The 27,079-nt window shown below is 36.1% G+C and overlaps 1 protein-coding gene across 4 annotated transcripts in view; it reads right to left on the reverse strand.

Annotated features, from left to right (window-relative positions):
* The window catches only part of CTNNA3 (catenin alpha 3), a 1,797,955-nt gene that overhangs the window by 1,648,322 nt on the left and 122,554 nt on the right, over positions 1–27,079 (reverse strand). For all 4 annotated transcript variants that reach the window (XM_045437558.1, XM_045437556.1, XM_045437557.1 and 1 more), the window contains one exon: positions 15,480–15,672. In XM_045437558.1, the coding sequence (XP_045293514.1) occupies positions 15,480–15,672 (193 nt within the window). The remainder of the gene's footprint in view (positions 1–15,479; positions 15,673–27,079) is intronic.

Below are 27,079 nucleotides of genomic sequence, written 5' to 3' on the forward strand. Positions count from 1 at the left end.
GATTCATACCCATATTTCAAAGTTTTCTAGTAACTGATAAAGTATCTGTTCCTTTAAGCATTAAACTATAATTAAGTAAAATGTACAGTTCAGATCCTCAGCCACACTACCTACATTTCAAGTGGTCAGTAGCCACCTTAGACTAGTATTTGCCATACTTCAGGACAGCTTTAGCTCAGTTTTGCTCAGCTGCTTCCCCACCCTAACCTGATTCCATCAACCCCTCATAGGTTTCACACAGGACTCCCTCATTAAATCATTTGTACAAGAACCCTTATCTTAGGTGCTACTTCTAGGGAACCCAACCTATCGATATGGATTATAACCAATTCCCTTCTTGGATATTTGCAATATAACTTAGCATTTTAAATGCACTGACTGAGAAATCCTCTGGTAGAGAGCCCTGTTTAAAAATTTTAATCTAGAGTTCTAGAAGTTTATTTAACTGCTTTTTCTCACAGAAGAGCTCTTAGCATCTCCAGGAACACTAGTTTCCAGGGAGCACAGTTTGAGGCTGTATAGAGCATTATTCTCAAGCAATTCCAAAGATAGTTGGAGGGATTAGACTAACATATAACTAACTGTCATATATTAAATGACAGCAAAAACAAAGAGAAATAGATATATATAATTACCAAACAGTCAACAAGTACTTCTTAAATATAGCATCATGAAAGGAGTCCCAACTCTGGCAACTAACTGGGTGACCTCAAGCAAGTCATATGTTCTTTCTAAATTCAACTCTCCTCAACTACACAATAAAAATAACAATAGTAGCTACTTCACAGAGGTATGGTGAGGATTAATGTCTGTGCCCACCACTGTGATCAAAGCTGTTCGTACATTATCTCATTAAGACACATAAATACTAATATTATTACAGTTGTTTGTTTATCATCATTAGAAAGGCACTGTGGAGATGTAACCTCTCTATCTTCTATATAATAATGCCAAATAAATCTTCCTGAAGCACAGACCTAGTCCTGTCACTGTCTTGACTCAAAAATTTCCTGTGGTGCTTCAGCATCTTTATCTTGCTATTCAAGGATCTCCACGGTCTATACAAATCTACCATTACAAATTGATTTCCCATTTTGCTTTCCATGCATTCTATACAATGATAAAGCTTTGAGAATTTCCAACATTATATGACCACTTAGAAAAAGATGAACCTTTTTGGGAACCTTTTCAACCTTTTTTAGGAGCTAGAGAGGAAGTAGCCAAAGAGATAAAGAGGGAAAATGAGAACTGTGTGGTTCTCTATTATTCAAGGAAACAGAGTATTTTAGAAAGAGAAAATAATCAACTGTCTCAAATGTGCTGAGAGTTCAAGTCAGATGATACTAGAGATACAAAAGTTTGTATAGGGCTTGTGCAAGATGATGAGTTCAGTTTATACATAAATTTAAGGTAATACCAAAATAGCTAAGTGGAACTACCTATTAAATGGTGAGAGCAGTGGTATTGACTACAGTGTATATCACTTCTCACTGGGGAAGAAGGAAGTAGCATTTTAACTAGTATGTTGAGCATCAAACGTTCCCAAGAAAGACCATTATTTGTGGGAGTGCATTGGGCATGATTACCTATGTGTTAATGTAGAAAAATGACTGAAAAACAGAGGGCTTTTGGCAATAAAGCTTTAATATGAGAACTAAAAGTTGTCAACAAAGTAGTTATAATTAAAGTCCTGAGAATGAAAAAGATGCCCAAGGAAAGGAAAAAAGAGAGGACAGAGACTTAGACTTAAGAAAAATCATAGGAGACAAGAGAAAGTGAAGGAGGAAAGAGAAGAAGGGTGTGGAGACGTAGTAAGAAAATTCAGTGTACAACATCCTAAAAATGAAGGGGAAAACAACAAATAGACCAAAGAAGAGGAACAGAAAAGGTGAAACAGGATTCAAAGTTTAAGAAGAGAATGGACTAGGGCACCTGGGTGGCTCAGTCGGTTAAGCATCCAACCCTTTATTTCAGCTCAGGTCATGATCTCATGGTTTGTGGGATTGAGCCCACATTGGGCTCTGCACTAACAGCAGGGAACCTACCTGGAATTCTCTATCTCCCTCTCTCTCTGTCCCTCCCTCGCTCACGTGCATGCATGAGTACACACACACACACACTCTCTCTCTCTCTCTCACTCTCTCTCTCTCAAAAATAATAAATGAATTTTTTTTAAAAAAGAGTATGCCAAAGGAAATTGAATTTTTTTGAGTATGGCTGATACACTATGTCACATTAGTCTAAGGTATACAACATAGTGATTCAACATATGTTACACTATGCTCACCACAAATGTACACCACAAATGTAGCTTACCATATCTGTCACCATACAACGTTATTACAATACCATTGACTATATTCCCTAGGCTGTGCCTTTTATTCCCGTGATTTATATTTTTAATTTTTTTAATGTTTATTCATTTTTGAGAGACAGAGAGAGATAGAGAGAGAGAGAGACAGAGTGTAAACAGGGGAGGGGCAGAGAGAGAGAGGGAAACACAGAATCTGAAGGAGGCTCCAGGCTCAGAGCTGTCAGCACAACCCAATGCAGGACTCAAACCCACGAACTGTGAGATCATGACCTGAGCCTAAGTCAGATGCTTAACTGACAGAGCCATCCAGGCACCCCTCCCATGACTTATTCATTCCATATCTAGAAGTCTGTATCTCCCACTCTCCTTCACCCATTTTGCTCATCCCCCACCCCAATCCCTCTGGCAATCATCAGTTTGTTCTCTGTATTTACAGATCTAATTCTCCTTTTTGTTAGTTTACTCATTTGTTGTTGTTTTTTAGATTCCACATATGAACAAAATCATATAGCATTTGTCTTTCTCAGTGACTTTTTTCACTTAGCATAACACCCCCTAGGTCCATCAGGAAATGGAATATTTATTGAATACTTGCCAATAGTCAAGCATGAACAAGCTAATATGTGTGATGAAAGAACCAGTGAAAAGGCATATGAATGAACATGCTAGAAAAAGAAAAGATAATTATAGAAGAAATGTCTCTCAAAAGAAGAGAAGAAGTATACTAGGATCCAAGTAAAGATTAGAAATTTTTACAGAGCGAAAAAGAATACCACTTCCTTTGAAACTGAAAAAGGAGACAAGAAGAAAGAGTCAAGGACAGAAATTCTAAAAATTGTTGTTTCTGACACTGAGAAATTGCCAACAGCTTAATTCACTCTTTAACACTAAAATATTCCACAAAATAAAAATGTTCAGACTTACCATCTATAAGGATAAACTTCAGATCACCTACTCTGTTACCTTTGCACACATTTATTAAATGATTACAGAGTAGTGCCATCTCTCCAGTCATGAAAGAAAACAAAGCCATGGCTAATCTATGAATCGCACCTTTGATTTCAGACTCTCTACCAGCTGAGATTTCAGTTCATATTTTAGCTTTAGGTCTCCTCATTTACAAATCAATCTGTTAATATGCATTAAATCTTTACTCCTACCTCTGAAGTATACATCAGAGTAAATGGTATGTGGCTTACAGAATACCTCTTAGTTTCAAAATGGACATTGTAATTCTTTTCTCAAATCAGCCTGTCTATATGTCATAGGTCCAACTTATCAGGTGACTGAAAATGAGACGGCTGCATACACACATCAAGTACTTTGCAAATGCCCACACAACACTTCAAGATGGAGTTTGCTGAGAATATCAAATGCACTATAAGAAAAGCCTGCTGCAGATATTTCAAGTGAACACTAAGGGATGCCATGTTGAGTGTGTTCCAGCAATTAGTAGTTTACAAGCAATGTAGCTAATTAGCTCATCAGTCTTCAATGGAAGTGTTTCCATAAACATTCTGCCAGCTACAAGACACCATGCATGCATGTTAAAATGTGTTAGAACAAGAGTTCATCATCTCCTTTCAAATGAAGAATGAACTGCATCTCCTCAAACACAATGTATTTGGTAGAAAGATTATTGTATTTGTGACTTTATGCTTATCTAAGAACACTCTTGAGATATAATAACAGTTAAATATACACAACATCAACATAGCAATAGATGGAAATAATGAGGCAACAGCTGTCGCCTTTGAAACCATATATAGGCTGTGAGTAATTGGTGGTAAATACCAAACATTTTATCTAAGTCCTAACTGCAATGTTGTTGAGCACAGTAGATAAAGCTGACCTGTTCCTTAGGGACAGTTAGCTAAAAATGAACTGCTATTTTCTTTTATAAATAAAGTTTCAATACAGCTGAGCTTCAAAAGATAAGATCTTTCAACACAGATGACCCAAAATGACACCAGCAAATTTTTTAAATCTCTATTTTCTGTAGGACACATTTTTTTTCCCTCTACAAAAATAAAAATGCAATGAATAATCAGGGAGGCAACAGGTAACATTTTAAAGGTTCAATATTGGAAATTCTATAATGGCATTTGTTGTTTAAGTAAGTACCCAAGTATACTGATAGAAAGATTAATTACACTTCCAGGATACCATTTTCTGGGAATAATCGTTTCTAGAAGTAATCGTTTTCTCTGACTAATATGGATGATACTAAGTCTTGATTTCTAATTCCTACTGGGAAAAAGTCTATAAACCTAGGGTGTTGCAAATCATTAAAATGAAAAACTACAGAAATGTACAAATAGGGATAAAATTTTTAAATGCCTGAATACATATGCACATAACAAACATGTGCATTTTTCAATACAAACATTTACTTCTCACCAGGGAGGGGACAGTCCCTCCCTAGCCACTAGCAACATCACCTATCCTGCTAGAAATACTCATGAGCCATGCAAACTGGGGCAAGTTAATCAGCTGCTGCTGGCCTAAATTTTACAAACATACGGTTGGGAGGCTCCTGCATTAGTAGGCTAGATAGCATAGCATTTCTTTTAGTATAAAATGCCATAGCACCATATTTGGGAAGGAAAGCTATAGTTAGAGGGCTCTAATGCATTCAAAAATCTCCTCATTAATCTTCCTAGGCCTCCAATTGGCTCACAGTAGCCTTGGTGGAGGCCTACAATTAAAAATAGATGTGAAAGTATTTTAGCAGAGGCAGGATTCCAACAAATTTGCAAGCCCTTTTCCACTTGACATATATCAACATGAAGCCTACAGTACATGTTTCCAGTTGCTGGCTCTGGTAGTAATAATTGCCAAGGCTATTGGTGTTAAACTGTACATTCCAGATAATTCATACCAAAGTATATAGATTAGTGTTATGCTACACCTGTGTAGGCATCTTAGCCTGTCTGAGCAGTATACAAAAATGTGGAACTTTAATCTTTCTCTGAACACTGTTGAAATCTCAAATTAATTATCCCTTTATACATATACATTTTTATTTATTTTACAATTGACCTTTGAACAACAAAGGTTTGAGCTGCATGGGTCCACTTATATGTGGCTTTTTTATAAATACAGTAGAGTACTTTAAGGTATTTTCTCTTCCTTACAATATTCTTAATAACACTTTCTCTACTTTATTGTAAGAATATAGCATATGATACATATAACATATAAAATATGTGTCAATCAACTGTTTATGTTATCAGTAAGGCTTCTGGTCAACAGTAAGCTATTAGTTAAGTGCTGGGGGAGTCAAAGTTATATATGGGTTTTTGACTGCATGGGGGTCAGCATCCCTAACTCCTGCATTGTTCAAGGTCAACAATATTTCAAGCAGGAATCTAAAAATGTATAAGTATTAAGATAAAGCAGTGTTTTCATGAGAAAACCATTATGTTTAAATTTTCAAAGGAAAAAGAATCTCATATCCTTTAAGAATTAAGTCTGTTTACTTGTTTACTACCTGTCCTCCCACTAAAAGGAAAAGCCTGTCTATATAGTTCACTTCTGAGAGCCTAGCACTTAGAACAGAGCCCGACCTATACAAAGGTTTCAATAGTTTCAATAAATTTTTAAATTTTTAAAATAAAACATAAATAAATGCAACTCTGTGAGAAAAGACAGGCTAAACATACAGCACATCTTCCTATAAATTATATACGTATTCACCTGTACTCATATGGGAGAGACTCCTCTTTCCCTACTTAATGGTAAAATAAAGGAAAATGGAAGTTTAGAAACACTATTTTATTGTTCCTTCATATGTGCTTCCACAGCCTCTGAGACATATTATTACAATAGCATTTATTAGACATTATTACAACTGTTTATTGTAATAATGTTTGTTACATTATTACATAATTTATTATTACATAAATCTATTTATTACATAAATAGAACTGTTTATGTTCTATTTACCCCAGTAGGCTGTTAATACCTAGGGCATATCTTATATATCTCTATAGTCCCAGGGCCCAAAATAAAGCCAAATACAGATTCCAAATATTTAACCAAAATAGGTAAATACCAGACACTTAAAAAATGTTTACAAATGAACAGAAAAAGGGCATAAGAGTCTAAAAAGCCTAAATATGGTTTCTTTTGTAATCATCTCTTCTCCCTCTTAATGATTCCTCAATGAAATACTGATTATTCACTTTCTTTCTACAACCCTTCTCTCTCATAGTAAGCCCATATTTCTTTAGAGAGCGAAAAGAGTGCAAACAGGGTCAGGGGTAAAGTGAGAGAGAGAAAGAATCTTAAGCAGTCTCCATTCTCAGCACGGAGTCCAACATGGGGCTCAATCCCACGATCCACTGGGACCATGATCTGAGCTGAAATCAAGAGTCAGACGCTCAACCAACTGAGCCACCCAGCTGCCCCATGCCCATATTTTATTTCAGATTACAACAAACTCTGAACCAGATTTAGTTAATATTCCACATGATTTTTGTCCTATTCCTTTTTATTAATCAAAGCATTGATGATTCAAAACACAAAAGATTGTCTTTTTTTTCCAGTTGTAATTCAAATATACAATTCTATCTAATTTTTTTTTTTTACTAGCTGAAGGCAAGGCTAAAGCCAGGATAACTGAGACGCCTACCCTCTGTAGGGATCTCACAATACCACTAAGTTACATTTAAAATAAATTTCAAGTTTCCTTTACAACTTTAAATTTAACTGACAAATATTTAAGACATTTGCTAAACCCAAATAATTAGTTATCTTCTTTTCCAAACAGCAAACTGAAATGTTTATGAATAGAAAAATATATATATATATATATACATACCTATATATATATATATATATATATATATATATATACACACACACACCCATTATAATTCCTGGTTTTTGCTATTTCATGTATGAACAGCAAATGTTGCATACTGTATCATTACTTTTGTAAAATTAGTTTCCCATATAAGCCAAATAAAGTACCATAGTCTTACTATCATAAGGGATCCCAATGAAACAGGCCATGTGTGTTTCCATGTGTCAAATGTTTCCTTCTTTTTAAAAATAACGATCTTGGTCATACCATGCATACTTTCGGACCACAATGTTATGAAGCTTGAAATCAACCACAGGAAAAAGTCTGGAAAACCTCCAAAAGCATGGAGGTTAAAGAACACCCTACTAAAGAATGAATGGGTCAACCAGGCAATTAGAGAAGAAATTTAAAAATATATGGAAACAAATGAAAATGAAAATACAACAATCCAAACATTTTGGGACCCAACGAAGGCAGTCCTAAGAGGAAAATACATTGCAATCCAGGCCTATCTCAAGAAACAAATAAAATCCCAAATACAAAATCTAACAGCACACCTAAAGGAAACAGAAGCAGAACAGCAAAGATACCCCAAAGCCAGCAGAAGAAGAGAAATAATAAAGGGCAGAGCAGAAATAAACAATATAGAATCTAAAAAAAACTGTAGAGCAGATCAATGAAACCAAGAGTTGGTTGTTTGAAAAAATAAACAAAATTGATAAACCTCCAGCCAGGCTTCTCAAAAAGAGAAGGGAGATGACCCAAATAGATAAAATCATGAATGAAAATGGAATTATTACAACCAATCCATCAGAAATACAAGCAATTATCAAGGAATACTATGAAATACTATATGCCAACAAACCAGACAACCTGGAAGAAATGGACAAATTCCTAAACACCCACACTCTTCCAAAACTCAATCAGGAGGAAATAGAAAGCTTGAACAGACCCATAACCAGCGAAGTTTTTGAATCAGTTATCAAAAATCTCCCAACAAATAAGAGTCCAGGACCAGATGGCTTCCCAGGGGAGTTCTACCAGACGTTTAAAGCAGAGATAATACCTATCCTTCTCAAGCTATTCCAAAAAATAGAAAGGGAAGGAAAACTTCCAGACTCATTCTATGAAGCCTGCATTACTTTGATTCCTAAACCAGACAGAAACCCAGTAAAAAAAGAGAACTGCAGGCCAATATCCCTAATGAATATAGATGCAAACATTCTCAATAAGATACTAGCAAATCGAATTCAACAGCTTATAAAACAATTATTCACCATGATCAAGTGGGATTCATTCCTGGGATGCAGGGCTGGTTCAACATTCGCAAATCAATCAACGTGATACATCACATTAATAAAAGAAAAGATAAGAACCATATGATCCGGTCAATCGATGCAGAAAAAGCATTTGACAAAATTCAGCATCCTTTCTTAATAAAAACCCTCGAGAAAGTCGGGATAGAAGGAACATACTTCAACATCATAAAAGCCATTTATGAAAAGCCCACAGCTAATATCATCCTCAATGCGGAAAAACTGAGAGCTTTCCCCCTGAGATCAGGAACACGGCAGGGATGTCCACTCTCACCGCTATTGTTTAACATAGTGTTGGAAGTGCTAGCATCAGCAATCAGACAACAAAAGGAAATCAAAGGCATCAAAATTGGCAAAGATGAAGTCAAGCTTTCACTTTTTGCAGATGACATGATATTATACGTGGAAAATCCGAGAGACTCCACCAGAAGTCTGCTAGAACTGATACATGAATTCAGCAAAGTTGCAGGATACAAAATCAATGTACAGAAATCAGTTGCATTCTTATACACTAATAATGAAGCAACAGAAAGATAAATAAAGAAACCGATCCCATTCACAATTGCACCAAAAAGCATAAAATACCCAGGAATAAATCTAACCAAAGATGTACAAGATCTGTATGCTGAAAACTATAGAAATCTTATGAAGGAAATTGAAGAAGATATAAAGAAATGGAAAAATATTCCGTGCTCATGGGTTGGAAGAATAAATATTGTTAAAATGTCAATACTACCCAAAGCTATCTACACACTCAATGCAATCCCAATCAAAATTGCACCAGCATTCTTCTCGAAGCTGGAACAAGCAATCCTAAAATTCATATGGAACCACAAAAGGCCCTGAATAGCCAAAGTAATTCTGAAGAAGAAGACCAAAGCAGGAGGCATCACAATCCCAGACTTTAGCCTCTACTACAAAGCTGTAATTATCAAGACAGCATGGTATTGGCACAAAAACAGACACATAGACCAATGGAATAGAATAGAAACCCCAGAACTAGACCCACAAACGTATGGCCAACTCATCTTTGACAAAGCAGGAAAGAACATCCAATGGAAAAAAGACAGTCTCTTTGACAAATGGTGCTGGGAGAACTGGACAGCAACATGCAGAAGAATGAAACTAGACCACTTTCTCACACCATTCACAAAAATAAACTCAAAATGGATAAAGGACCTGAATGTGAGACAGAAAACCATCAAAACACTAGAGGAGAAAGCAGGAAAAGACCTCTCTGACCTCAGCCACAGCAATTTCTAACTTGACACATCCCCAAAGGCAAGGGAATTAAAAGCAAAAATGAACTATTGGGACCTCATGAAGATAAAAAGCTTCTGCACTGCAAAGGAAACAATCAACAAAACTAAAAGGCAACCAACAGAATGGGAAAATACCCAATAGGTATTTTGGAATTTACCCAAGGGATACAGGAATACTGATGCATAGGGGCACTTGTACCCCAATGTTTATAGCAGTACTCTCAACAATAGCCAAATTGTGGAAAAGTCTAAATGTCCACCAACTGATGAATGGATAAAGAAATTGTGGTTTATATACACAATGGAGTACTACGTGGCAATGAGAAAGAATGAAATATGGCCCTTTGTAGCAACGTGGATGGAACTGGAGAGTGTGATGCTAAGTGAAATAAGCCATACAGAGAAAGACAGATACCATATGTGTTCACTCTTATGTGGATCCTGAGAAACTTAACAGAAACCCATGGGGGAGGGGAAGGAAAAAAAAAGAGGTTAGAGTGGGAGACAGCCAAAGCATAAGAGACTCTTAAAAACTGAGAACTGAGGGTTGATGGGGGGTGGAAGGGAGGGTAAGGTAGGTGATGGGCATGGAAGAGGGCATCTTTTGGGATGAGCACTGGGTATTGTATGGAAACCAATTTGACAATAAATTTCATATATTAAAAAATAAAAATTAAAAAAAAATAACGATCTTGGGCCACCTGGGTGGCTCAGTCAGTTAAGTGTCCGACTTCAGCTCAGGTCATGATCTCACAGTCCGTGAGTTCGAGCCCCGTGTTGGGCTCCGTGCCGAGCTGTCAGCTCAGAGCCTGGAGCCTGCTTCAGATTTTGTGTCTGCCTCTCTCTCTCTCTGCCCCTCCCCTGCTCACGCTCTGTCTCTCTCTGTCTCAAAAATAAATTTAAAAAAACATTTTAAAAAACTATTTAAAAATAACGATCTTCATGTTTCATTTCAGAGATAATACCTGAACAAGTACCAATCTAAAAAAGTCAATTGCATTTCTATACACCAACAACACCAAATCAATATATACATATATTGAGAGAGAGAGAAAGAGAGAGATGGAGAGAACTTTGGCATTTAACAAAAGTGATGTCTAAACTGTTTTTCAAAGTGGTTGTACCAATTTACACTCCACCAAGCAATAAAAGATTCTGTTACTTCAAAGTCTTTTTAAAAGACCTTTTAATATCTGCCAATTGAATTGCATAAAATATACCTCATTTGCATATCTGATCACTAATGAAGTTGAATGTCTCTACATTTTCACTAGAATTACAAAATCAAGATAATTTTTAATACTTACTCTGAGGTACAGTGATCAAGACGATGTGTAAGGATAGATACACAAATCAATGAAACAGGACAGAGTTCCTAAATAGGTTCACACAGATATTGTCAACTGATTTTCAACAAAGGTGCAAAAATAATTCAATTGGGAAAGAGTAATTTTTTTCAATAACTATACTGAAACAAACTTCCATAGGCATCCATATAATACTTGATCAATTGAATTCCCATATGAAAAAAAAAAAGAATCATGACTCCTAGCTCACATCATTCATAATGGTAAAACAATAAAGCCTGTACTACATATGAGAATATCTTCTTGACTTGCAGTAGACAAAATTTTTTAACAGAACAGAAAAAATTCTATCCATAAAGGTATAAAATAATTAATTGGAATTTATCAAAATTACTTCTGAGTATCAAAAATGCTGATATATTGAAAGCAATAAGATGTTTTTAACATCCACAACTAACAAAAGTCTCATATCTAGAGCACACAATGCTCATCAGAGAAATACAAATTAAAACTACAATGAAACACCACTACATATACTTGAATCAAAAACACTGACACTTGCTAACACTAAGTTAATAAGAATGTAGAGCAACTGGAATTCTTACATTACTGATAACAGTGCCAATTAGAAAATCCACTTTGGAAAACTGTTTGATAAAATCTATTAAAGCTGAGTATATACCTTATGACCCAGCAATTTCATCTTAAGTATAACCCAGCAGGAATATCTATATTAATGCACCAAAAGTAATACACAAATATGTACATAGCCACAATGTTCATTAAGGCCAAAAACTGAAAAAATTCAGTTGTCTATCTATGTAACATGGATAAACTATAATCTATTCATCAATGAAGTGAATGGACTACTATATGATGAGATCTCACAAGCATAACATTGAACAAAAAGAAGCCAGACTCAAAAGATAACATGCTATATGATCCCACTTATGTAAAGTTCAAAAAGAAGCAAAAAACTAACCTATGTAATAACCAGGATAATGGTTACCTTTGAGGTGAAGAAGTGGTAACTAATAGGCACAAGGGGTGATTCCAGGATTCTGGTAAGTTTCTATTTCTTGATCTGGGTAGAGATTACATTAGTGTGTTTATATTGTGAAACTGTATTGAGTTGTTCATGATAATGTATGCACTTTTCTGTACTGATCTTATTCTCAACATTTAAAAAACTTTAAATGTAACCAAATGTGTGACTTAGAAGTAGAGGCTATATGAAGGTAGCATATATGCTATAGGCAAAACATGTGTAATCCAAACATTATGAACAATTTTTAGATAATTCCTAGCTAATTGTTATGTGATATTCTAAAACTGTTTTTAAAACATACTGGTTTTAATACTTGGCCATTGTATGGATGTAGGTATAGGGCCAAACTGTAAGATTATGAGTAAAAAATGATCACTATGTGGGCCACTTTTGCTGGATCTCTACAGCTCTACTCACATATGACATTTCCTTTCACCATCCTCCCTACTACTATCCAGGTCCCATCTTCCACAGGCCAGTTCTTTAGGTAATCAAATGTCTACATTATTTATCACTTCACATCTCTAACTAAAGCCACTAAAGTCAGTTAAACAGAATAAAACAGAATTCTGTTGTAATGCTACATAAATTACACTGTCTTTAATAGAAGAAATTTTCTAGATTAGTCTAAAAATTCTTTTTGAAAATAAGTCAATAAATACATAAATAAAAATAAAAATACCCCCTACATCTAATATTTTTTCACTTTTTCAAATACTTTAAACAATATTTGCTCTTCGCCACCGGACAAAGCCCTTAAAAAAAACCAGGAAACTAAAATATGTTTCTAGTATCAAAGAGGCGCTTGAATCAGAATTCATTCTCCTGATACTTCAACTTCACCAGTGAGCTAAAATTCCTTCCAAATTTTTCGGAACAGTGCTCTCACTGTTACTATCTCTGCAATCCATAGGATAAGCATTGGCCATTCCCCAAATTCCAGAACCATTTGCCATTTCACTGCTTTCCTCCCACACTCAAATGGCAGTAGTTCAATTTGGCAGTTTGTCAAAACAAATCAGAGTATAAAGCACTTGGTGATCTTTAACCAAATGCATTTGTTGTGTACACAGCATATGCCACATCTATCACATGATAATATGATTTCACACATTATAATAGAACACAGGGAAGGATATACTGCATAATCCTAGAAGCCACACATACTTTCTCTTTGAGACCTTCTCTTTAAAATAATTTGCTTTTTGAGTCAAAAACTGGTAACTTTTAAAAAAAAAATATATGCCATTTCATGCCAATTAATGTTTTTATTTTTTCCTGCTGAGAATGACCAGTGTCTTACATAGTATTATGAGGTGGTTTACAAAAACTATGTTGTCAGATAGATCTCATTATCTGAGAAAAACAATACCAGAATAGCGTTCATATTCCTTACGAAAACACTCAGGAAAGAAACCATATCTATGAGGGACACCTGGACAGCTCAGTCAGTTAGGCATCTGACTCTTGCAGTCGAGAGACCGAGCCCAGCATTGAGCTCTGCACGGAGCCTGCTTGGGATTCTCTCTCTCTTCCTCTCTCTCTGCCCTTCTCCTGCTTGCTTGTGTACACGCACATACTCTCCTTCTTTCTCTCAAAATAAATAAACTTTTAAAAAAAACCATAACCATGAGAGATAATTTGTCATAAAAACAAAGATAAAATCATTATAAAATGTTATAATACAAAATGGCAAAATGATGCTTCAATTGTTTTACCTATTTAACAAACATCAGGTGGTTGTTATGTGTCAGGTACTTCTCATCACATAAGACCTGGTATTTGCCACCTTCACGAATTAAAAGTCTAGATTTATTGAACAAATAAATCAATGTTTGGTGTATTGGGGTAGTAAATCCTATTAAAGGCAGATGCTCAGAATCTGTGGGGACACAGAAGAGGGATATCTAAATGAGCATCACAAGGTCAGTACACACTTCCTAGAAAAGACCTGGGTTGAGTTTGGTGCAATAAGTAAGAATTGAGGTACAGAGGCATAAGGCAACATGGACCATTCAAAATACTTCAAATTCTTGTTTGGAAGCTGGAGAGGGGGCCAGAATCAGGAAATGAAAAGGGAGAGAATGATAGAAGCCAAATAATGCAATGCTGAGTGAGCTAGATTTATAAGCCTGAACCTTATCCAGAAAGATAATACCCCTAATCCTTCAAAAGCTTAAAAAGGATTTAAATTAAGCAGGGAAGTAAAATAACTATATTTTCCTTTTTAAAAGATGTATTTGGCTTTAGTATACAGTAATGCTAACGCAATAATCCTGAATTCAGGAGGCAACATCAGTAATGAAAAAGAGGGAAAGATCTGAGAGACAAAAGGAGAAAGAATTTGTCGAACTTGGAGACTAATTGGAAGAGAGAGTGAAATGAGAACAAAGAGTCTAAACTGACTGGGTGACTATGTGGATAATGGTACCAGAGAAGACAAGACAAGATAGGGTCTAAAGTGGTAGGGGGTAGGGAGGAGTGATGAATTCACTTGAAATTATCTTTGGCATTATATTTTCTTCATATTTTCTGAAGAGACCCTGTAAAATATAAGTCATATATAAAGTATATAACAAATAAAAAATAAATCTCCTGTATTTGACCTAAGGTTTATTATAGCTAGTATATTCATTTTAATTATTTAACTAACTAACATTTTCTGATTTTCATAAAGTTATGTTGGGAAGGGAAATATATGAACACCCCAAGTCTCTTTTATAAAACTGAACATGAATATTTAAGTTTTCTTATCCTCTCAAGATAGTTTCTTGCAGCAAGCTGATATATAAATAAGGCAGTTCTTTTAAAAAGAGTCTGCAAATGAGACTTACATTCATTATGAAATTGTTCTATTATCATATGTAAGTAAATACATTAAAACGTGACATGTACACTTTCATTTTATAATATTCATATAGCAGCAACATGAGTTATGCATAGTTTATGCAAAGCATTTCTTTTTAAGTTTAGAAAATCTAAACCTCTAGAAAATGAAAAAATAAAAAATGTACTTCTGAGTAGTCAGGTGTGTAACTTAATACCTCTAACTATTAACAAGAAACTTTATAATGAATTTATGTATGGACAAACACATCTTCAGCTTCATTAGTCATATGTCGTTATATTCTATGACAAAAAAGGATACACTTCTCTCTGCTTACTATGGATAAACTATGGCATGTGAGGGGAAGAACTTGCCTGCAGGGACTCAACAATTCAAGGGAAGAACCAGGAGTAAGTAGTACTCTGAGTCTTAGAGCTGACTAATAAGCCACTCAGCTTCCCACAGCCAGCTCCTCAGAGCTCTACAGATAGACTAATAAACTCAAGTCAACGAAACAAAATGCTCACAAATCTAATTCCGTAACTAACACCCTAAGGATATACAGTTTGCTCCTGACCAGGACTAGAGTACTCACTTTCTTTGCGAACTTCCTCAAGTACAGTAGTAAGCTCTTCCTTTAAAACTGTGGCTTCCCGGGCAATCTTCTCTCCCTTGTCTAATAAATTCCAAGTCGCTTCCTCCACAGAAGCTAGAAGGACTCTGGCTCTTTTTGAACGTCCTTTTTTCCTGTTAGAAGGATTCTGGGGACAATTTACAAGTGTAGTAACCTAAAATTGGAAAAACACAAGCCACTCATTAGACAAACTGTGAAAACACAGTCCTGGGACATCACAGCCCAAAACAAAAGGAAGTATCTCATAGTAACACAATTTATTCCCAGTACTATTGGTACACCCTCATAAGTCAAGTCAATGAACCAAGACCAATATTATCAGCCGCTACGGAATTTTCAACTAGAGATAAAAAGGAACGAAGGAACGAGGTAGGAAGGGAGAGAGAAAGGGCAGGAAGAAGGAAGAGCCACAGAGATTGAAAATTACCAAGTTTTACTATGGAAACAATGCAATATATATTATATATATGTATGTATAAATATTCATATATAATAATTATTTATATCACTTTGTAGCCAGCAATCTATATTAAGAAAGAGGCAAAATAATCATAATTAAGTCAGTAAGGCATTAGTCTATTTAGGCTGAGAACAGACATTATTAATGTTGAGAGGGCACAGAACCACTCTGAAATATAAAACACTGGTTATCTCAGGGGGACCAAATTCAAATAATTACATATTGGCCCTTTGTAACCTCTCTTGCCTGTCCCATACAGTCTCCCCTAATTCAGTAGGCCTCTCAAACAGGTCTTACCCAAAGTCACCTATCAAGAGACCTTTCTTGACTACCCCATCCCCACCCTCTCTCACTCTATCCCTTCATCCCACTTTATATTTCCTCAAAACACTTACGGGGCCTGACTTTTTTTGTTTATATGTTAATTTCATGCTTCTAATACTAAAAAGTAAATTCCATGAAAGCAAAAAATGTGTCTTTTCTCCAGCACCCAGAACAATGCACAAAGTAAGTGCTCAATAAATATTTGTTATATAAATGGCTTAAAGAATGGGGTCATTGAAAAGAAGGGCTTTTTTTAAAAAAAAAGTTTAATTAAATTCAAGTTAGTTAACATACAGTGTAGTATTGGTTTTAGGAGTAGAATTTAGTGATTCATCACTTACATATAACACCCAGTGCTCATTCCAACAAGTGCCCTCCTTAATGCCCATCGCCCATTTGCCCCTTCCCCCCAACCACCTCCCTTCCAGTAACCCTCAGTGTGTTCTCTGTATTTAAGAAGCTGTTATGTTTTGCCTCCCTCTCCATCTCTGTTTTTATCTTATTTTATTTTTCCTTCCCTTCCCCTATGTTCATCTGTTTTGTTTCTAAACTTCACAGTGAGTGAAATCATATATTTGTCTTTCTCTGACTTATTTCACTTGGCATAATACACTCTAGTCCCACTCACGTTGTTGCAAATGGCAAGATTCCATTCTTTTTGGTCACCAAGTAATATTCCATCCTATATATATATATATATATATATATATATATATATATATATATACCACATCTTCTTTATCCATTCATTAGTTGATGGATATTTAGGCTCTTTCCATAATATGGCTATTGGTGATAGCGCTGCTACAAACATTGGCGTGCACGTGTCCTTTTGAATCAGCATTTTTGTATCCTTTTGGATAAATACCTAATAGTGCAATTGCTGGGTTGTAGGTTAGTTCTATTTTTAATTTTTTGAGGAATGTCCATACTATTTTCCAGAGTGGCTATACCAATTTGTATTCCCACCAACAATGCAAAAGTGTTCCCCTTCCTCCGCATCCTCGCCAACATCTGTTGTTTCCTGAGTTGTTAATTTTAGCCATTCTGACAGGTGTGAGGTGGTGTCTCATTGTGGTTAGAGATAGAAATTAAGCAACTGTATTTGGAAACAAAACCCCATACAAAATTACATTGTAAAAAATACCCATTCCTTAATTAAGCCTTGGATACCAATAATAAATTTAGTTAACATTTTTATAAGCAAAGCTGGAAGATCCCCATTGTAGATGAAGGGAAAAAACACGTCTTTTCAGTATTTAAAATAGAAGACCTGGGGGTATCTGGGTGGCTCAGTCGGTTAAGCATAGGACTTCAGCTCAGGTCATGATCTCATGGCACAGGGGTTTGAGCCCCATGTTGGGCTCTGTGCTGACAGCTCAGAGTCTGAAGCCTGCTTAAGGTTCTGTCTCCCTCTCTCTCTGCCCCTCCCCCACTCGTGCTCCGTCTCTCTTGCTCTCAAAAATAAATAAACATAAAAAAAATTTTTAATAAGTAAAATAAATCAGAAGACCTGAAATTCCTAAGGAAAACTAGAATCCCGCATATCATCAAATAGCCAAGGCTTATACCAATCATGCACCACATCTTTGAGAACAGACTATACATAACCTTCCTGTTCTGCAGCCCCTAAAAGTTTGGCTTGTTTATTGCTTATGGAGCATGACATATTTGTTTATTTATTATGTCTGGACACAGTTTTTTAGCTAGGAACTGAGAAAGAACTTACAAGCTGTGGGGGAAATACGTAGATGAAAATAATTTTTGTCTGCCCTTTCAATTCTCCTCCTCCATCCAATAGACCTATTGCTATATTCTAATTTGCTTTATTCTCATGTCTACAACCCAGAGTGCAGTGCCTTTGTTTCCTCTCTTGGAAAATGAGATCATGTTACCTATAAGACTGTGTGAAGGTTAAATACATAAAATGTCTTGTAAAATGCATAACATGACTCAAATATTGGTTGATATTTAATGTACATTTTCTAGTCCATTCCCCACATGGATATAGAAAATCTGTTATGGGATCCTAGTCAGAGGTGTTCTCTTGGGGCTACCCTCATCTTGCTCTAAGGGGGTCCCGTGTGCTAAATGTGATGAAGTCAGTTACCAAAGCACCTCCTATATGCTTTGCAAGCAGCCAAATAGGGCCACATGTCTTTATCATGCATAGATGATGAAGATGATAATATGCCTGAATTATTACATGGATTTTCATATACTCCAAAACACAAATATCTCACTACTGTCAGCCTAATTTATACATCAAGAATTAAAAGATATTTGTCCAGATTAAGACAAATTATAGCACCTAGTTTAAATCTTTGTGTAAAATGAAGAATAAGTATCATTGTCTAAATGTTCCTTCAGAATGTATTTTAAGTGCCACAATTCACAACGCTTCCCACTGAACATTCCTCTATTATTGTTCAGATCCTCCCTGCGCCAAATGTTTTCCATAGAATAGCCTGAGCTTTGAAATTAAAATGAGCATTCCAGAAATGCTTTGTTCCTTATAATAAATGCCAAAGAACTGTGAAAAGAACATTGTATAAGAACATTGTGCTTCCATCAAAATAAATGCAATTGCAACCTGCAAGCTATCCACATTTACCAATCATTTATACCTATGTCTTCTTCTGAAATACCCCAATATAGTTATTTAACACTGATTAAATTAAAGTCAAGTGACACTTTCAATGATTCACTTTATTTCAGACAGTAAAGATGGCTTGGTAATCCTGGGGGGGGGAGTGGATAAAGAAAACGAAATCTTTTTTTTTTTTTTAAACTAACTTATCTTACAGGATCTAACGAACTTCCTTCAGTAACTGTGACTCAGGATGACAGATGACTCTCACTAAAAGTTGCGAGTGCATTTGATATTTGAAAAAGTCTCCCATCTCTTGAAGGAGTATCAGTAAAAATTAGTTTTCAGGTTATTCTATGAAATAATTCCTGTTTCCCCATTTTCTTTTTCAGTCAAAATCAGTTATATTTTTATAGGCAACACAAAAACTTTAGGTGGAACTTACAGCAAAGATGATTGTAATGTAAATCCTAGCTTATGTCTTATTAACCTTTCTTTTTGTCACTAGTGTACAACTCTCCCCATTCTTCCTTTCTGTGACCTTAGGTGGTCCCTCTCAAACAAAAAAGCTTTGGCTCTCCAAGCTCTCTGAGAGCTTGGGTTCACTTGCTTTTCTTCAGTATGTAAATCTGAGCTTGGTTACAGACACACCTTCATACATACATGTGGGAATGAGCTCACCAGGTATATATTTAATGTTTTGTAATACCTATATACTAAAATTTATAGTACCAAAAAAAGGGTTTTCTAATCTTTCCTAATTCTGGTATGTTTCTCTGGGTGCTCCAAAGATACTGAAAATTACATTGAGATGCTTAGTGAACCAAGCCATCAACTGTCATTATATATAGAGCAACACTAGTGCATAATAGGAGCATTGCAGAATATGGTGTGAGGTTTAATTTACTTTGATGTGTTGCATTAGTGCAACAATGGCTTTAGTACTTCAGATCCTAGCTTTGTAGAAAATCTTCTCTAAATGCCCACTTGGGTTAATACATTTATATTCTATAACCATGTTCTTTCCTAATCTATTTTTTTTTAATTCTACTATCATTGTAGTATAAAAAGGCCATGTTAACAGCCATCTCTTTTCTTGTTTGTTAGCTAAAACACTTTGAATTTTAACCTTCTTCCAATAGCTTCAAGGGCTACTTTTGCTTCCTTGAGTTAATTTTAATGTGTGAAATAAAATAGAAGACATTTAAACAATGTTAATTAGCTAAAAATTTCAAACAGAGTTCTGAAAGAAAGTAAAGGTTAAAAATATAAAATTGTTGTATACAATTGTCTATAGTAAAACCAGTGATCTTTTAAAGAAAAAGATATCATCTACTCTTGGGAAGGAGAGGATCCCTTCTTCAAGTTACTGGTAATTTCAACTGTTCTTTATTTCTTACCAAAAACAACCTTCACCATGTTAACAAAAGCACTGTGGAGGACTGAAGTATTGGAAATCCAGCAAATGTATACCACTCAACTGGCATTTAACATTACCCCTAAACCAACTACAATCTTCTTTTAGATCATCTCAGCCAATAAACACTTATTGAGCACATATTATGTTCAAAACAATACTCCAGACATTTAGAAAATAAAGATGAGTAAGCTCCAGTATGGTGATGAGAGATACACAACTAGCTGCAATATAACAGGCAGAATGTAACTGCTTAGGCTTACAAACAAAAAAGAGAGTGCTGAAGAGATTGCAAACATTCACAAGGATTAAGTAGGGCTTCCAAGAAGAGCCTTTAAGAACAGACAGTTTTCTACCAGGACAGATGGCGGGTAAGAAAGCCAAGTAAAGGGAACCAGGTACAAAGGTACTGTGGGGTAAAAACAAGTCCTCCTCCATCTGTATTTCTTACCTCAGTGACTAGTACTTCTAAACTGAGGCAGAAATCCAGAGGCCATCTGGGATATTCCCTCCCTCTTACCTCCTCTCTAGGTACTTTAAACTGTCTCTTTAAAAGCTTTAGTTTCTGGCACATCCTCTTCAACCCAGGACCACTGCTTCTCATAGCTGCTCTCTGGATTACTGCCCTACCCTAATATTCCCTCCAAGCTATCCTCTGTGAAACAGAAACATGGCCTCAATTTCTACTCTATCTTCTGCTATCCTGTCTTCTACTCTATCATTACAAGAAGTATATCCATCAATTCTGGCCCTCACCACATCTCCATACCCATCTCACACTTCCATAGTGCCATCTCTCTGCAACGCAAATCTGAAATACTTGTACCAGCTTAAAACTCTCCAATGGTTCCTGACTGCCCATAAGATAAGAGTCCAAAGCATGGTTTGGATAAAGTCTAAAGTATGGCTTATGAGGTAATTTATGATCTCATTTCTGACTAAATGTTCACTCTCATTTTCTACTTGTGGAGTTTGCCACAAACTACTTATTAGGCCCAGAAAAAGAAATGTTTGGCATCCTCAACCTGGAATATCACCCTCCCCACACAGCCCCTTGTATGTACCTCTCACAGCACTCATTACAGCATTTTGTAATTAGCTGTTATTACCATCTCCCTAGCTTTACCATGAACTCGATAAGGGCAGGGACCATGTTTGATTCATCCTGAAAACCCAGAGCTAGCACACTGAAAATAATAAGTGATAATTTACTTAATGAAAAGATGAATGAAACTCTAGATTTTAGAGAAGAGCCATAATGTTGAGTGATTTCTTCAGTTATAAAGACAGCTGGTAGCTAAGCCAAAATTAAATTTTAATATCAGTGATACAACTTAGTTTTATCAAAAGGAATTACTTAATGAAGGATATTCTGTCATTTCCCATGTCTACTATCATAGAAAGGCAAGTCTCCATTCCTATAGTTTATCTGAAGTCTGTTCAGTTCAGAGTGATCTAGAATCAAGTATATATTTATATTCAGTCTTGTCTTTTTGTAGCCAAAAAGAAAAAAAAAAGACAGCTTACATCATTCATTTTCAAACTATAAGTAAAAAAAGCAGGCACATTATTTTTATTACTGATTTTCACTTTTTAACCCTTATATTAGTTTGCCATGTCTGCCTACAGACCTTCTCTAGAGTGGGTGACTTAAACAACAAAAACTTATTTTCTCACAGTTCTGGAGACTGGAAGTCCAAGATCAAAGTGTCAACAGGGTCAGTTTCTTCTAAGGCCTCTCTCATTGGCTTGCAAATAACTACATTCTCACTGTGACATGGTTTTTCTCTGTGTGCATGCACCACTGGTATCTCTCTCTCTGCACATCCTAATCTCCTATTATCAGGACACCAGTCATACTGGATTAGGGCCCACCCTAAAGACCTCATTTTAACTTAATTACCACTTTAAAGGCCCTATCTCCAAATACAGTCACAATCTGTGGTGCTAAAGACTAGGACTTCACCATTTGAATTTGAGAGGGATACAATTCAGCCTATAACAATCCTCACCACTAATGACACAGAAAGTATAAAACAACCATCATCTTTTAAAATATAATTTAGAGTTCTATTTGCTTGTTAGATTAACAGCACTGCTAGCCAAGCTATTACTTGGAGCTATTGAGGGATGATAACAAAACACATGTAGATAGATCCCTCTCCAATTCTACCAGCCTTCTGGGCCATGCAGATGGCATAACAAAGCAAAGAGATTTACATGTCAAATACAAACAGCTGTAGCTAAATGTTCTAATCCAGAAAGTACACTTATTCCTGGAAAAAATATGAACTTAAACACAACCAGGAAAAGACCACACGCTGACACTAATATCAAATGTTAGTTTCTTCCAGTTTTTACTTAGCTACTTGACACCCAAAAACAAACAAAAACAAAACAAAAAACAAAAAAAAAACAAATCTAGACCCCACATTTCATTTATTCAAAAAATATTGGTGTACCTGCACTTCACCAGAAGGACATGTCAGTGACCCTCCTCCTACTGAGAAGAGACAGAGAATAAACAAATATATACATAACTGTGTAACATAATACTGAGTATTGATATGTGTTATAAAAAAAGTAAAGAGGGGAAGAGAATAGATATGTGATGAGGAAGGGCTGCTTAGATGTGGTATCTTAGGAGGTCTCTCTGATCAGGTAAAAAGGACTCCAAGGAAGTAGAGGAGTAAGACGTTTGAATATTTGGAGGAAAATATTCCAAACAGAGGAAACAGCAAGTACAAAGGTTCCAAAACAGAAGCTTGATTAGTTTGTTCCAGGAGCAGCAGGAAGGCCAGAGTACCTATAGTAGAGTGAGGTGAGAACATAAGAGATGAAGTCAGGCTGACATTGAGGCACCAAGTTGTACAGGCCTTGTAGATAACCATCAACACTAGAAATTCTATTCTTGTGATCAGGAGCTACTGAAGGTTTTAGAACAGGAAAGGAACAAGATCTGACCTAAAATTTAAAAGGACCCATTCTGGCTACTTAAGAGAATAGACTGGGGATTAGACAGGGATCAAGGAAGAGGGGTGAGAAATGGAAGACAGAAAAAGTTAGGAGACTGTTGCAGTAGCCCAAGAAACCACATTGGCTTGTTCCAGGGAACATTGGTGGAGTTGTTGAGAAGTGGAAGAATTCTGGTAATTCTGGTGAGTCAACAATGTTTGCTAATAGATTGAATATGGGTTATTAAAGAAACAAGAATGACTCTATGGTATATGGCCTAATCAGTTGGGTATATAGAGGTAATATTTACTTAAGGAGACATAAGAAGGAAGATCAAGAGTTGAACTTTAGGCATGTTAAGATTGCCTATTAGAGTTTCTAAGTTAGAGACTAATATACAATTCAGGAGTTGAGAAAGAGAAGAGCTGGAAATGTTTCTAATAGCTTACATTCTCATTGTAATTATTCATATATCAATGGTTTACTGGTCTTACTAAAATTTCAAAGATGTTTGAGAACAGTATTTTTTTTTTTGAAATCATGAGACTGGATGATATTTCCCAAAAACAAAGTAGAGCTGAGAAGTTACATGACTGAGCTCTAGGCACGCCAACCTTTATAGGTAGTATCTTTAGGCAACCCAACCATTAACCTATTAATCGTAGGATATGTAGCTTTTGCCATTTTGAATGTGACTATTATTTAGAAAAGATACTAGTTGAGGCACCTGGGTGGCTCAGTCAGTTAGGCCTCTAACTCTTGATTTTGAGAGTCAAATCATCAACAAGTCATGATCTCATGTTGTGAGATAAAGCCCCGGGTCAGGCTCCACAAGTATGGAGCCTGCTTGGAATTCTCCTCTCACTCTCCCTCTACCCCTCTCCCCTGCTTTTTCTTTCTCTCTCTCTTTCTCTCTCTCTCTCTCTCTAATTAATTAGTTAATTAATTAATTAAAAGATACTTGTTTTACACAGAGCAATAATTCAGACACAAATTTAGGCTTTGGTAAAATGTAATCTTAATCATTCTCCAAATAAATGTTTCCAAAAATGTGGTGAAAAACCACCAAAATACTGAATTGAGCGAACTAAGGGGAAATTATATTCATGTTGTTATTTATAGATAAAGCAAGCATTAATCTTTCTGATGAATCAATAACCAGTAGTTTATAGTGAAGTAGTGATTCAAAGAGGTGCCAAGCAAAAAAAAAAAAAAAAAAAAAAAAGGACAATTATTTTCCATCAATAACCACTAACTGCTTGAAGGAAATAAAATAAGTGAACAATCCAATCAAGACCAACCTGGCCCTAAAATAAAGAATGGGTTTTCTTTACATGTAGCAGTTAAGTTGTGTTCACATGGTCCACCCAGTCCATCATTCCACCTCTAGGAGTGATTGATGATGGGGTATGGTTATGACTCCTAATTCTGTGTCTCAGTTTTGTTTAACAAACATTTATAACCCTATCAACAACAAAGCTGAATAAATTATGCCATATGTTTTGCCAACACATTCTTATAAAACTTTACTACATTTTACTCCCACTATCTGTTGTCAGATTCTTCCTTCCCCATCTTCCCTAGACCATGAGACTTACTGCTTTTCTCTTCAAACACAAAACTTCTTATTGAAAATATCCAGGGTAAATATACCTGCTAATCATGTCTGAATAAGAGACAACAAACAATAGGAAAGACCATAGTGATTTGATTTGTAGAGCTCGATGGTCAAAATTCTAAAGCAATGCAAATGTGGTTTGACTAGAGACCATAAGTGATTTAAATGTTGATGTTCATTTTAAAATTGATTATGCACAGCAAAGGAAGCCATCAACAAAATGAAAAGACAAACTACTAAATAGAAGAAAATATTTGCAAATCATATATCTAATAAGGGGTTAAAATCCAAAATAAATAAAGAACTCCTACAACTCAACAGCAAAAAAACAACTCAATTAAAAATGGGCAGAGGACCTAAACATATACTTTCCCAAAAAAAGACATACAGATAACCAACAGCTACATGAAAAGGTGCTCAATGTCACTAATTATCAGAGTAATGCAAATCAAAACCACAATGAGGTATCACCTCACACATGTTAGAATCATCATTATCAAAAAGATAGGAAATAGTAAGCTTTGGTGAGGACGTGAAAAAACGGAATTTCTGTGCAATGTTGGTGGAAATATGAATGATGCAGCCACTATGGAAAACAATATGGAGGTTCCTCAAAAAATTAAAAACACAACAACTATATGACTCAGCAATTCAGCTTCTGGGTATTTGTTAGAAGAAAATGAAAACACTAACTCAGAAAAATACATGCATCCCATGTTCACTGCAGCGGTACTTACAACAGCCAAGATATGGAAACAACCTAAGTGCCCAATGACCAATGAATGGATAAAGAAAATGTGGTATACATATACAGTGGAATATTATTCAGCCATAAAAAATAAAATTTTGACATTTGTAACAATATGGATGGAACCAGAGGGCAATATTGTAAGAGAAATAAGTCAGACAAAGACAAATACCGTATGATCTCACTTACATGTGGAATCTAAAAACTAAACAAAAACAAAAAAACAGAAAAACAAAAACAGTTCACAGATACAGAGAACACATTGGTGGTTGTCAGAGGCAGGGAGGCAGAAGGTTAGGTGAAATGGGTAAAAGGGGTCAAAAGGTACAAACTTTCAGTTATAAAATAAATAAGCGCTACAGAGATACAACGTACAGCATGTTGACTATAGTTAATAATACTGTACTGCGTATTTGAAAGTTGCTGAGGGGTGCCCGGGTGGCTCAGTTGATTAAGCGTCCAACTTTATCTCAGGTCATGCTATCAAGGCTGCTGAGTTTGAGCTCCCTGTTGGGCTCTATGCTGACAGCTCAGAGTCTGGAACCTGCTTCAGATTCTTTGTCTCCCTCTCTCTCTCTGCCCCTCCCCCACTCATGCTCTGTCTCTCTGTCTCTCAATAATGAATAAACGTTTAAAAATAAAAGAAAGAAGGTTGCTGAGAGAGTAGATCTTACAAGTCCTCATCACAGAGGAGAAGAGGCCAAGATGGTGGAGCAGCATGGAAGGTTTTTTTGCCTCTCTCTTCCCTGAAATGCAGCTAGATCAACACCAAACCATCTTGCACACCTAGAAAACTGATCTGAGGATTAACAGAACAATCTACACAACTTAAACCACAGAACTCAGCAGGTATGTGGTGCAGAGAGGTGAACTGAGGGAGAGAGAACCTGCATAGGGTAGGAAGCTGTTTCTGCTTGCAGAGAGGATGGAGACAGGGGGGAAAATACAGGAAAAGCACTCCCCCTGAAAGCAGCTGGAGAGAAAGAGAAAGACTGGAAACACCCATAAGGGACTCAACAAGAAAGGGAGAAAGGAGAAAGGACAGGGTTTAAATACCATTAAGACTCAATAAACAGGGGAGCGCAGAGTCTGCAACTCCACAGTTCAATACCTGGTGGAGCTCTGGTGGGAAGGGCAAATACCCAGGAGCAGACAGCAAGGTCTGAAGGGTCCTCAGGCCACACAGGGAGGGAGTTCCCTGTTGAGAGGACATTTTTGGTAGAGGCTGTGAGGCCTCCCCACAGGCAAAGTTCCCAGCGAACTCTGGAGAACAGCTATGTTTGCTACTGTTGGAACAAGACGTTAGGGGTAAAGCCTGTAACAGATGTGTGTTGTGATTTACCATAATCCCTGAAATGCTGCTGCTACACGAGCCCAAGAACTTTTTCTGGGGCAGACTAGCACCCAGCCACAGTCTCTGGGCATCTGCAGCAGCAGAATTGCACAAAT

The sequence above is a fragment of the Leopardus geoffroyi genome, chromosome D2, assembly GCF_018350155.1.
Source record: "Leopardus geoffroyi isolate Oge1 chromosome D2, O.geoffroyi_Oge1_pat1.0, whole genome shotgun sequence".
Classification (NCBI taxonomy): domain Eukaryota; kingdom Metazoa; phylum Chordata; class Mammalia; order Carnivora; family Felidae; genus Leopardus; species Leopardus geoffroyi.